Consider the following 13,873-nt stretch of genomic DNA (forward strand, 5'->3'; position numbering starts at 1 on the left):
CCTGCTCATCTGCTGCACCCCATCATGCTGTCCCCTAGTCACCTGTGAGGAGAAACAAGGACAAGTAAAGGAGTAAAGGAACTGGGCATCGGTGCAGAGGTCAGTGGCAAGAGATGTATAGCAGGAGACAGGATCTGGCTGCACATTTAATCACATTCCTCACATCTGGATCACAGTTTTTTAAGCTGTTTTTCCATGTCACAGCTACATTTTGTGCTGCTGCTCCCAGAGGTCAGACACTTACCACTGGTCTCTTGGAAGGTCGTGCCCAGGGTGCCATGTTCCTGGACAGGGCACTTGTCTTGGAAGGGGGTGTAGGTGTCCCCTTGTTCCCATCAGCTCTGCAGTCCTGGGTTCTCTCAGCAAACCCCTGCCAGTGGGAAGGCCCAGCATGCTTGTGTGGACAGGAGAGAAACTGAAGAGGCTCGTTCAGTTCCTGGCAAACAACCTGGAGGCAAAATCCAAAATCCTCCCCCATGCGTCCCCTGTGGCATACCTGGACTGGCAATGAGACTCTGCCCTGGGCACCCCCTCCTCCAGGCACGTCCCTGCACCCCAACTGTCCACAGCCCCATCCATTGGAGACCCCACACTGCCGTAGGCACCTGCGTCCCCGCCACAGGCGAGGGGCTGGGACCAACCCCCCCGGACACCTTCACCCCAGGCGTGGGCACACAGCACGGGTTCATTTTAGCATCAGTGGGGACGGCTGGGGATACCCCCAGGAGGAGCGATTTGTGTGTGCATGTCTGTGCAACCGTGTGCCTGCCTGCCTTTTTGTCTCTTTGTGTCTGCCTGACTCTGTCTCTCCACCTGCCCATTTCTGCCTGCTTCCTTCTGCCTGCCTGCCTCTCCTCGCCTGTGCATCTGTCTGCGTGAGCATCTGCACCTCTCTGCACGGCTGCTCGTCCCTTTGTCCGTCTGGCTCTGAGCATCTCTATGTGTGTGTCTCACTGTGCATGTCCTTGCCTGTGCGCCCGTCTGTCTCGGTGTGCGTGTGACCTTGTCCACCTGCCCGTGTGCGTCCGTGTGCGTGTCCGTCCGTCCCCACATGCAGACGCATCCCCCTGTCCCGCCCCGCGCCCCGCCCGCCGCCGCAGCCCTTCAGCACCGCGGCGCACGGACAGCTCCCGCCGCCGCCTGCCGCGCCGGCCCGGGGGCCCGCGCTCCGCACCGCGCTCCGCACCGCTCCGCACCGCCCCGCACCGCTCCGCACCGAACCGCCACGCCCGAGCGCCACGCCCCGCGCCCGCTCCGCACCGCGCAGAGCCCCGCCCCGCCGTACATAAGAGCCGCCGCTGCCGCCGCCGGTCCCGCTCCGCCGCCATGAGCTACAGCGCGGAGCCGGCCGCGCTGGCCGCCTCCTACCGCCACCTCTTCGCGGAGGCCCCGCGGCGCTCCGAGGGGGCGGCGGGCCGGCGGGCGCTCCCGGGCGCGGAGCCGGGGCCGGGGCGGGAGCGCAGCGCCGAGCCGCGGCGGACGAGGGCCAGCGAGAAGGAGCAGCTGCAGGGCCTCAACGAGCGCTTCGCCGGCTACATCGAGCGGGTGCGGGCGCTGGAGGAGCGGAACCGGGCGCTGGCGGCGGAGCTGGCTGCGCTGCGGCAGCGGTCGGCCGAGCCGCGCCGGCTGGGCCAGTTGCTGGGCGGGGAGCTGCGCGCCCTGCGCGCCCGCCTGGAGGAGGCGCACGGCGAGCGGGCGCAGGCAGCGCTGGAGCGGGCGCGCCTGGCCGAGGAGACGCAGCGGCTGCGGGCGCGCTGCGAGGAGGAGGCGCGGGGCCGCGCCGAGGCGGAGCAGGCGCTGCGCTCCCGGCAGCAGGCGGCCGAGGGGGCCGCCCGCGCCCGCGCCGACCTGGAGCGGCGGGCGGCGGCGCTGCGGGAGGAGCTGGCGGCGCTGCGCAGCGCCCACGCCGAGCAGCTGGCGCAGCTGGGCGCCGCGCTCCGCGCCGCCGCGCCCCCGGCCCCGGCCACGGCCCCGGCGGGGCGGCCCGACCTGGCGGCGGCGCTGCGGGAGCTGCGCGCCCAGTACGAGGCGCTGGCGGCCCGCAACCTGCAGGCGGCCGAGGACTGGTACCGCGCCCGCTGCGCCCGCCTCCACGAGCGGGCGGCTCGCAGCCAGGAGGCCGTCCGCGCCAGCCGCCGGGAGGCCGGCGAGTGCCGCCGCCAGCTCCAGGCCCGCCTGGCGGAGATGGAGAGCCTGCGCGGCGCCCACCAGTCCCTGGAGAGGCAGCTGCAGGAGCTGGAGGAGCGGCACAGCGCCGAGGCCGCCGGCTTGCAGGTGAGCCGGGCGGTGCCGGGAACCGTCCCCGTCCCCGCCCCGCGCGGGGTCCCCTGCCCCGGGCAGTGCCGGGCGGCTCCGCTCCCCCCCGTCGCTCGGTGCCCTGCGGCTCCGGGAGTCCTCCGCCCGCGCGGTCTGCCCCGGCGCTCGGCGCCGCCGTCCCAGCCGCCTGCCCCCGCACTGTGCAGCAACCGGGCACCGGCGTCCCACGCGATGGCACCAGCTCTGAGCAGCACCGTCACCTCCGACCCAGCGCTCCCCCTCCCCTGGCCCTGTGCAGCGCTGAGCACCGCCGCTGCACGCAAAACCCTGCAGCGCAGCTCTAGCCTCCGCAGCGGCCCCTCCCACGGCTCGGTGCAGCGCTGGACACCCCCGCTGGGTGCTGCACGGTGCCCCCCCCCCCGCTCCCGCACCGTGCTGTCCGCACTGTATGCGACACTCCCCCACGCACACCTCCAGCCACCAGCGCTACACAGCACCAGCCTCCTCTTGCCTTGTGCGGTGCCCACCCGTGCGGGGGCAGTGCCCCCCCAGCACTGCGCAGCGCCAGGCATCCTCCCCGCAGCTTTCCTCCCACCCCGGCACAGGGCAACACATCCTGCCTCACTAGGGCATCGCCTGCTGCCTTCACCCCTTATCCATGGCCAGAGCTCCAGAGGGCAGGTTTTCTGGGGGACAGGCAGGGCCAGGACACTCCCTCCCCACCCCCTTCCCCCACGGGACATCCCCGCACATGGAAGCACTGTTTGGGGCATCGCCCCATCCCTGCCCTGTCCCTTAAGGGTCAGCTCCAAAACTGCCCACACAGTCCTTGACGTCGTGAGGCAATTCCTCGAAGCTGTCTGCCCAGGCTTGGCCCCTTGCCCTGTGGCCTGGCTCTTGGCACCTGCGCTGCAGAAATTTGAGCTCTGCGAACGTTAAGCCTGAATTTGCAGCCAGATCCCAGCATCTTTTATGTCTGTGGAAAGACTCACAAGGGGCAGACGCTGAGCGCTCTGTATCTCTTATTCCTTTACTGCAGTATTACCACATTTTCTTGCTACAGGGAAACGTTCATGATTTTTAATGAAATAAATCCTGAGATTGTTCTGTTACATGGCTATTAAATGATCTGTGGTTTCTAAACCAAGCCGTTCCCTTCTAAATACTGAAACAACTGCCTTGCATTATACCTGAAGGATGCTGTTATTTCACACCCAAGTAATAATGCCATGTCATTTTCAAGGCCACATTTTGCCAGACCCTCTAGAACTTGCGACTGTAGCTCCACGCTGCTTCAATTTTCCTGAATAGTTGAGGACTTCTTCAATAAATGTTGTGGAAATAGGCAACGTGCAATATTTCCTGTAGTGGGTAAAAGGATTACACAGAGTAATCTTCTTAAATAGTCTTGATGTCATGTGAAAAGAGGGATTCTGGAAACAACCTGTCAATTGGGAAGAAAAAAAAATAATGCAACTGGATTAAACAGCACCATAATTGAAATTGCTTTAGCAACAGCACAGCAGCATTTTCCTGCATGGCCCTTAGGATCTGCTTTAAGTGGGGTAATACTTAAGAGTCCTTTGAGCAATGTGCATGTGTAGCAGCTAAACAATTTCCCTAGCTGCAACTGGTGGAAAAGGATGGAAGTCTGTTTAAAAAGATAATATTGGTATTGTTCGAGCTTTTAAAATGTTCCTATAGACTGCTAAAGCAGGGGCATGCCTTTATATTTTTAGGCTATCCAGTCATATGCACCAGTATGTGAGAGCTTTCCATTAGGGGATAGATTTGCCATGGTGTGAGGAGGGGGTTTTATTCAACCAGCTGGTAGAGCTGCAGTGTGGAAGAGAGGTACAGGCAAGGTAACAAGGATAACCCATTTTTAAAGAGCATTTTGTTCATGCAGACTGGAGGCAGAGGGAAAGGGGCTGAAGGCAAAGAGGGTCAGAGCAGCAAGAGTGGGGCTGCGCTGGGGTAGGGTCTCCTTCCTGTCACGGCTCCTCGGTGCAGCAGCAGTCTGGCTGCATCAGAGCAGAGGTTTTAATCTGTTGTGCAGCAGGTCAGTGGACAACCTGGGGCTTTTCAGTTGATGCCCCAATGGTCTCCTTGAACCCTTTCCCATTGCCCAATCCCACCTCAGAGCACAGCTCCATGCAGCAATCTTGCTGCAGGAGATGGTCAGGGCAGCACAGGCCAAGGCAGAGACCCCGAGGATGGCCCATAAATGTCCTGCAAGGTGGGATGTGTCCAGCTAACTTGACAGTGACACGTGCCCTGCCACATTGCAGGATGAGCTGGCACTGCTTTTCCAAGGAATTTGACTTTGCTTTGCTCAGACTGGGCTCACTGCAGCACAGCTCCCTGCTCCTTGGGCAGCTCCAGGTCTTGCAGCTCACTGTGCCCAAGGAAGAATATACTTGACACAAAGGAAAGGACAGGATGGGAATGAGGATGGGGATGAGGACAGGGACAGGACGGGGATGGTGTGGCAGGACAGAGTTCATTCGCTGGAACAGAAGAGCTGGGAGTAATCACAAAGGCCTGGCTGTGGGAGGGGGTGCGGGAGAGCAGACATTGGCAGTGGCCATTGCAGGGCTTTGCAGGCAGGGATGCACCATCACTTAAATGCAAACTGCTTACTCATTCCTGCTCCAAATCACGCTCCTCCGGTGGCACAGCGGGGTGGCTGGCTGCATGTGGGAGAAAACCAGGCTGCTTAATTTCTGGTGAAAAAAAACCCAGAAGCCACAACAAAAAGGTTACTTCCCTTTGTTAGCAGGAGATCTGGCCTCAGACTCCAGCTAGAGCTGGCTGTAACAGCCATGGCAGGGCAAAGCTTATGGGAAGGATGCTAGAAGGATGTTGCCATCCAGCTGAGCACCCTGGCTCTTGCAGGGCAAGCCCCTCACTCTGTAACACCCACAGATCCCTGTATTCAGAGCCCCCCACCCTGGGGCTCTGAGCCATTTTCTGAGGAAGGTGTCAGACTTCCCCTCATGGAACCGGCTCTTCTCTCCTGCCCTGGCAGCACCACCTCTCCTTGCACCACCCAGCTGCGTGTCCCGGCTCCTCTTGAGCCCCTCCAGATGCATACTGCAGCCCTTCTCCAGGCACCTGCTCCAGATGTGGGCTGCTGCAGCACTGGCTGCTCTCACTTGTCCTGCTGAGCCACTGCCCCTGCTTTGACAATGTTTGAGCCCCAAATTTCCCTTCCCTCTGCAGCAATCTGCCTCATCCCTTGTGGGACTGGGGGCTCCACCACTGTGTGCTGTTTGCCCCCACCATGTCTCACAGACCCTGCTGCAGATGGGAAACCATGTAAATCCATCAGTGTTCAAAGCCTCCCCCCACCACACACACTCACAAGGCATGCCCAGTGCTCTGCCTGCTTCTTCATCCCTGTTCACATGAGACATCATGGTCCCAAGCTCCTGGTGGGATATGCCATCATGGACCAGTCGCCCATTACATCTTCCCTGTTTTCATGATGGGCAGAGCAGAAAACCTGTGGGAGAGGCCCCTGCTCCGAAACACAGCCCTGAGCACGCTTGTCTTTGCAGGACACCATCGGGCAGCTGGAAGATGATCTGCGAAACACCAAAAACGAGATGGCTCGGCACTTGAGGGAGTACCAAGACCTGCTTAATGTCAAGATGGCCCTTGATATCGAGATAGCTGCCTACAGGTAATGCTGCTCTCACCCTGCTCTGCCTGGCCACATCCCAAGCCTAGTTTCCTGACCCCACCGGGCTGGGTTATTTTCAAGGGCCCAGAAAATGCCTGGGTACACACTCGAGGAGCAACACCATCATGTTGCTCATCTCCCCTGCATGGACCTGCTGTGCTCCTGCCTGGGGAGCAGCCATGGCTTCATGTCATGCCTCCATCTAGCAGCCATGAACCATGTCCCCTAGGTGTCCCAGGGGCAGTGTTTTGTAATGGGGACAGCTGGGGTTGGAAACTTGTCTCTCTTGCAGAGTCAAAGTAGATGCATAAGGTGGAGTCCCTCTGGTTCGGGGTTTTATTTTCCTGATGTTTCTGGGGGGAGAGGAGGGAGCCGGTCTCACGTACCCCATATTTCAAGGTGTTCCAAAACTGATTGACCAAAGCATATCATTTTGAATCAGCTTCATGGTGCAGTGTGACCTGAGCCAGTGTCCACCACAGGCTGGTGTGATGGCCTGGAGTGGTTGGACTTGCCCGCAGGTTACAGCATGCCCTCAGGTTTTGCAGATGTTTCACGTGAGATGTCTGAGACTAACCTCTTCCCTTGTGATGTGCTTGCAGGAAGCTGCTGGAGGGAGAGGAGACCCTCTTCAGCATGGGAAGCGTCGGCCTTTCAGCGCCCAATCCCGTCCCCAACCCCACTTACTCCTTCCAGCCAAAAAGCTTTAGTTCCTCTACTCTGTCCTTCAAAGAGGAGGAGCAAGGAGAGGTTATTAAAGTGACCTCTAAAATAACATCCAGAAGGGCTGATATGATTGAGGGTACCATAACCTCTGTCAAGAAAAGAGGGAGATTAAACCTGCGTGAAGGAATTGTCACGAATGCAAAAATGTAATGGTCAGGACCCCATCTGTTTTACATTTGAGGGGGAACAGTCTCCACTCGGCCTTTAAATTGCCCTTCCAGGCACAAAGCCGCACTGGACTTACGGGAAGCCCCCCTTAGAAACACACAGTCCCCTGGGGATACCGACCCAGGGCCAGCTTCCTCACAGGTTCTGCCATGCGGAGGCCGAGCTTGGCACATTGCTCCCCTTTAAATGGGGCAGAGGCATGGGCAGGTAGCTATAGGTGCATGTTGGTTGTCGTTGTGGTGGCACAGTGGACTCATAGCACCCACCATCCCTTCCCCCCTCCGCCCGAAGCCGGCGAGGGGGAGCTGGCTGGGACCACTGCTCAGCCAGCTCTCTGGGGAGGGGGGGTGAGGAAAACAACATGTCTACTATAACTATTTTCAAGGCTACAGACCTTCATCTACTATCTAAATCCACGTATAGCTAAACTCTTCCCCACTCAAGCTGTAGCCACCTACTTTTAGCCCCAGAAGCACAGAAATAGCCATACTGGACTGTAACCACACCTGATGTCTGGTCTATGAGCCACTTGCATTTTAAACTATAAGGAATGTTCCTATTTTTTGTCCTGACAACTCTGTCTGGTTTTCAGCAGCATTGGTCCAGCCAGGCACACAGGGCTTGCTAGCAGCGGGCGCAGGGCAAGGGACCGGTGCACAGGAGCTGAAGGCACCACCACGCTGTGGGGTGCAGCACTTCGGTGTTGCTGGCTCCAGAAGGTTGGGGTCTGCAGGGCCCCTCGTTTGGCTGCACAGTTGTCACGTGAAAACCCCACACTCACATTAGCACCATGCCTCAGCCAGTGCTGGGAAGCTGCAGGACTCACGAACACCAGCCCACAAAGCATCCTTGTCTCCGCTCTAACTGTTCCAACGTGTGCCAAATTTGATATAGGATTTACAACCATAGGTTTCCTTCAATGCCTTAAAATTGCCAGCGATCGCTTTTGCAAGAGCCGGAGACTCCGCGTGTGTGTGTGTGTTGCGTGTCAGTGCCCTGGCAAGGTTATCATCACAAGACCTTACTGCCCTCGCGGTGGTGCCAGAGTAGTTCCTGGAACCAGCAAAATGTTTGCTTGCACTCTTTCTTCTTCTATTGTAAGGCACAAGTTAATAATTAAAAAAAAAGACATAGTTATGTGGATCAAACCGAGCTGTTTTGTCTTCTTTGCTGCTGCTTCACCTCGGGAACACATCCTGCAGCCAGTTCGGTCCCCAACAGTCCCTCTGGTCCCCTGCAAAGGGCTTGGTGTTGGGGTGCACCTGCCAAACTCTGCTGCTGGGGCCGCAAGGCAAGGCTGGTCCCACCAACGGCAGTGGAGCGTGTCTGGGTCTCACCCCCAGGTGCCTGTTGTGGTGGCCCTGCTTTGTAGAGGAGTTCATGGCCAGCTGGCTGGGGGAACCAGGTCTCCCATGGCCGAGTGTATCATTTGCCCAGAAAATGGACTCTGAGTCTTTGATTTGCATCACCCCCCTGACACCTCTGTCCCAAGATACCTGCCATTTCTGCTGCACCCTGTCTGCACGCCCAGGGGTTAAAAATAGCCTCTTTGCCTTCACAAGTGAAAATAAAGCAATGTACCCGATAGCAGATGGAAGAAGTGAAGGCATACCCACCTCCCAAGTAAACCCAGCAAAGGTGCCCACAGAGCTGGCGTCACCGGTGCTGGCTTACATTTGGAAGATGCCCATGCTCTGCCCGAGGTGTGCCAGTAGAGGGGCAAACGGGAGGGCAGCGGGGTGCGGAAAGGGCACGGGCAGGCTTCCCACTGGGCGGCCCTGCCGGCGGTATGCTGTCCTATTGCCTTCCTATTCCTGTCTCGTCATGCCACGCCATGGCAGCCTGCATCAGAGCCCCAGGGACACGGTGTGAACCATCACAGGCTTCTCTGCTAGCGCTGCAGGCCAGGAGTAGTGCAGCCACTTCCCTCAACCTGGCCACAGCGATGACCTCAGTGACAATGCCGTGGTGAGCTGCTCGCTGTGGGGTGACGCAGCCCTCGGGAGCAGTCCTGCAGGCGGGCAAGGCAAAGGGCACTTTTTGGAGGCAGGGGAGGGGGCTCAGGGCACGGCTGGGGCCATGCATCCCACCAGGAGCCTCCAGAAACACAATGCAGAGTGACTCAGGCCATCCAGGCAGAGCTTGGAGGAGGGCAGCACCTGCAGAGTTAAGTCCAGGGCACCGGCACATAAAGCAAGGACCAACCAACCTCCAAATAGCTCTCGGCTCAGCTCTCAGTTCAGAAATGCAAACACACAGCAGTTCTTCCGAACCATAGGGGGAATAAAAGCCAGACGTGACTGTGCAGCTAATGTAATGTATTCTGAACCTCAAATACCCCCCAGCACTGCTTGCTTGCTGTCCCTAGAGTCTAAGCAGACTGACCTGTTCTTTGTCTCCAACACAAGCCTCCGTTGGGATTCCCGCTGGCTCAGCCGGCTGGATGCTAGCAATGAAGCTGGGAATTTTACTTCGGCGATACCAATGTGGAGCAGCTGCCGTTGTGGAGGAAGGCAGCAGAGCTGGGGGGAGGACAAGGCGCTGCTTCAGAAAATGGCTGCTTTGCAAGGGCCACCTCCAGAGGTTTCCTGCATCTCTGGAGCTCTGCAGCATTTTGGTGCTGTCTTACGATGTTAAGCTCCAGCGGTGTTAGAGAGGCAGCAGGCAGGGAAAGGACCTGCATGTTTAGGATACACCAGAAATAATTAGGCTGGATTTTAGATCACCTTATAGTTTTGACAGCCCCTCTGCTGGGGTCTGTTCCTGTGATCTTACAGGATCCGAGATGCCAAGCCTTAATTACCCTGATAGCAGCGACTGACCAGCCCTACACATGCTCTCCCATGACTGAGGATGAGCAAGACCCCTTGCCGGAGGGGGACACACCGCTTTCCTGAAGGACGGGGACCAACCACAGGTGCTGTGCAGCAATGGAAGAGCTCCCAAGGCGGGCCAGGGCCACCCCCAGCTCTGCAGCAGCCTCCCAGCTACACATGGCCAGCTTCTGGCCGCAACGCCTGTGCTATGGGACCCTGGCACCCCAGTGCAGATGCAGCCCCTGGGGACAGCTTGCTCCAGGCATTTCCCAGGGCTCAGCCCATTCTGGTTGCAGGATCAGAGAAGGGGCTTCTTAGTGCCAAACTGAAGCACACGGAGCCCCCCCTGCCTGTGGGCCCCAGGTGGCTGCTGCTGCGGGGTGGGAAGGCTGAACCCTTCATCGAACATGTGGGGACACGTGGCACTTTCTTACCCTCCGGGAGGCCCGTGCCCACACACTCCTCATCTTTAGAACAAGGACAGCAGAGAGGGACAGGCCCGGCTGGGCACGTTACCAACACTGACCTCCAGCTACCTTCAACCAGGCCTCCTTTTCTATTGCTGTCCCCTCCAGGGTGACTCCTTTCACCTGCCTGCTTATATGCACCAGGCTTCCACAGCAGAGCACTGAGCTGGAACCGGGCAGTAAAGCCTCCTTTGTGGTCCCACCTTTCTTACTGGGTTAAACACCAAGGCTGCCAGAAGAAAGGAGAGTCACACTGCAGATGCTTAAAGATTTATACCACTGCAGAACCTCGACCTCCCAGATAAAAGGCAGCCGCATGCACAGGCTGCACCACTAATGACCAGCCTGGCTGAGCACAGCGCTCGGCTGGAGCTCAGGGGGAAAGGGAGAGTTTGCCACCTTTGGGAAAGGCAGTTCTGGAGGACCACAAGGAAGTCATAAGGTTATGTAGGATGAAGGTTAGGGAGATGAAAGCCCAGTTAGAACTCAGGCTGGCCATAAAAATAACAAAAATTGTTTTTACAAATAGACTAGAAACAAAAGGAGGACCAAGGATAATCTGCATCCTTTACTGAATGTGGTGGGGAACATTTGCCATGAAGGATGAGGAAAAGGCTGAGGTACTTAACATGCTCTTTGCCTCAGTCTTTAATAGCAAGAAGAGTTACCTGCAGGGTACTCAGCCCCCTGAGCTGGAAGACAGGGAGCAGAAGCAGAATGAAGCCCCCACAGCCCAGGAGGAGGTGGTTACTGACCTGCTGCTGTGCTCAGATGCGCACAAGTCTGTGGAGCCAGGTGGGATCCACCCGAGGGTACTGAGGGAGCTGGCGGAGGAGCTGGCCAAGCCACTCTCCATCATTTCTCAACAGTCCTGTCAACCCAGAGAGGTCCCAGCAGACTGCAGGTTAGCCAATGGGACACCCATCTACCAGAAAGGTGGGAAGGAGGGTTTGAGGAACTACAGGTCTGTCAACCTGGCCTCGGTGCCGGGGAAGGTTATGGAGCAGATCATCCTGAGCATCATCACACAGCCGAGGGAACTGGGGCTGTTCAGCCTGGCCAGGAGAAGGCTCAGGGGGGACCTTGTTGCTCTCTACAGCTCCCTGACAGGAGGCTGCAGGCGGGTGGGGGCTGGTCTCTTCTCCTAGAAAACAACTGACAGGACAAGAGGAAACAGCCTCAAGTTATGCCAGGGGAGGTTTAGATTGGACATTATGAAAAAAATTTCACTGAAAGGGTGGTCAAGCATTTGAACAGGCTGCCTGGGGAGGTGGTGGAACTGCCATCCCTGGAGGTGTTTAAAAAACATGTAGGTGTGGTGCTTGGTGACATCGTTTAGTAGTGGACTTGGCAGTCCTGGGTTAATGGTTGGACTTGATCTCAAAGGTCTTTTCTGACCTAAATGATTCCATGATTCTATCAGCTCGGGAAGAAGCAGAGAGCGGCCATTTCTCCATGATGCTGCATTGCTTTCATCTTTATGCTGGGGACAACTCCAGCCTCCACACAGGCATGCAAACTTCCACCAGAGAGCTAGCCAGTTGTTTTTTTCCCCTTGATGGAGATTGCTGGCCCACGCACCATGCAGCTGTGGTTTGGGGCTGCCTGGCTCTGCTCATTTCATTGTCACGTGAGATGAGAGATGTCTGGGCAGCCTGGGATGTTGGCTAGGATGGGCCTAGGTCATGCTCCTGCTGCTTTCCAGTGATGGAAGAGTCTTGTTCCTGCTGTGACCCTGGAACCAAGGGTCTGTCAGATCCACTGGAGTTTCCTGCAACAATTGTCTGTGCAGAGATGTACAGTTCCTTAAAAACAGAGAGAGACACTGCACACAGTTTTGTTAATGATATTTGTCCAGATGCTGGAATTCATTAAAGAGTAAGCCAAAGAAAAACGCCCAAATAGTCTCCTTTGGCAGGAATGCAAACATCTTTTCCAGACTGGGGAAGAACCCTGTCATTCAGCAAGAAGGAATCAATAGGCAATTCAGAGTGAAGTCTCTTCCAGCACCTTTGGCGGGATCCATCCAGATCTCTTCCTTGCCAGCTCTTAGCACAGAGACCTCCTCAAAGAAGAGAGCATCTTCCCCCAGTGACTGACCCACACAGAGAGCCCTAACACCAGCAGCTTAACAGATGCACCTGAACGATCAAATGTCCACATCTGTGGGGTCTGACTTTAAAGTAAAGTTTATATCAAAATAGCATAAGCGATGCCTGCTCATTCGTGCCAGTCTTTGCAGGCGTGTGGAAGTAAGGATCACTTGGCAAATGCAGCATAACATGCAAACAGGGCACTGCTTGGGGTGGGGCGAGAGAATGCTCATCAGCTCTGTTCTGTCCCAGTAGATTCCAGCTGAAGTAGGGCTACAGAGCCGGGGTCTGCAAGTATGGGGGACGGGGGTGGGGTGGGATATGCACTCCTAGAGCTTGTGCAGGAGTCTTCACCCAAAACCCAGCTAAATTAGAGGAAGGCACCATTCTGTGACAGATGATTATATCCTTGTTAAAGCAGTATGTACTGCAAAGACACTCTGCTGCCCAGAACCAACTGCTCTGTTTGAGCTCGGCTGTCCACCGTAACGCAAAGAACAAGCGCTGTTCACACTAAACATGGACATACCTGCTTAGATGGAAGGGAAATAGCCCAAAAATTTGAGTGCAATTCCAGGAGCCCCAGGCACACATCCACTTGCTGCTTGTAGATCGGAGCAAAGCTCCTGGGGTGCCATGAGCATTAGTACTGGAACAACACAGGCACCAGAATTCAATTTCTCTCATAGTAGGGCCAGCTCAGCTTCTCTGCCTTTGGGCATCTGGCTGCCTGCATCCCAGAGAGCCCGGGAGACATGAGCTCCTGGCTCCCCCGTGCCCAGAGCAGCCCTGAACACCCTGACACACATGTAGTCATTCTCCAAGGTGGCCTACATGCGTAGACCCGAGTGTGGTCTGTAAGAACAGCTGTTTGGAGATGTCATTCAGAAAAGCTGAGGTCAGACTGAAAAACACAGTTTGCAGTGAGGCTTAGAACATCATTAATTTTAAGCAGATTTTCAATGGAAATGCAAAAAATCCCCCCAAGCACCAGACACAAGGCATCTCATTAGCAAATTCCTAGACCAGTGAAGAGGCCTGAGAGCTGTATGAATTAGAATGCCTGGCAGTACTTGAAGCAAGCCAAAATATTCAGGCTAGATTCTTAAGTAAGCAAGGATTAAAGGATGATACCAAGACTGAATGTCCCCTTTACCCCCTAAATCCTTCCCTAGCCATTTTTTGTACTCATCAGCTTAACTTCAACCACATTTAAGAACTGAAGGTCTCAAAGATACCAGACTCCTCCCAGTTTCATGCAAGCAGGTGCCTAGGTGAAATACACTCATTGATTGAAAAGTTGAGCTTCCCTTATCAGACACCAGAAAACCCATTCAGAGGGCAGAGGTTATGAATGCCTCGATACCAAGGCAAGCTTCATTATGGGCTCATTTGCGACCAAAAGACAAAGCTAGCTGTGAAAGCAAAAAACCCCTCCCTAGAATTCTTTTTAAACTGTTCACCAACTACTTGTGACTGATCAAATTCAAGAACTGATGAACAGTATATATGATATGCACTGAATCCTTTGGTTGAATTTCTCCACAGATAACTAAGTAAATCCACAATCCACTCGCAGCTGGTACAACCTGCAACACAACAAATTTCAGCCCAGGTGTTTAAAATTTTGCCAAGTGATAAGCAAGTAAGAGTAGTTTT

At 56.2% G+C, this 13,873-nt stretch overlaps 1 protein-coding gene across 1 annotated transcript; it reads left to right on the top strand.

The window, feature by feature from the left end:
- The first annotated feature begins 1,244 nt into the window (after positions 1 to 1,244).
- Positions 1,245 to 7,986, top strand: INA (internexin neuronal intermediate filament protein alpha). Its single transcript, XM_055802871.1, has 3 exons — positions 1,245 to 2,274; positions 5,820 to 5,944; positions 6,547 to 7,986. Exons 1-3 carry the CDS (start codon positions 1,327 to 1,329, stop codon positions 6,818 to 6,820), a joined length of 1,347 nt encoding a protein of 448 aa, XP_055658846.1. The 5' UTR covers positions 1,245 to 1,326; the 3' UTR covers positions 6,821 to 7,986.
- Positions 7,987 to 13,873: the final 5,887 nt, after the last annotated feature.

This window comes from Falco peregrinus, chromosome 1, assembly GCF_023634155.1.
Source record: "Falco peregrinus isolate bFalPer1 chromosome 1, bFalPer1.pri, whole genome shotgun sequence".
NCBI classification, from domain to species: Eukaryota; Metazoa; Chordata; class Aves; order Falconiformes; family Falconidae; genus Falco; species Falco peregrinus.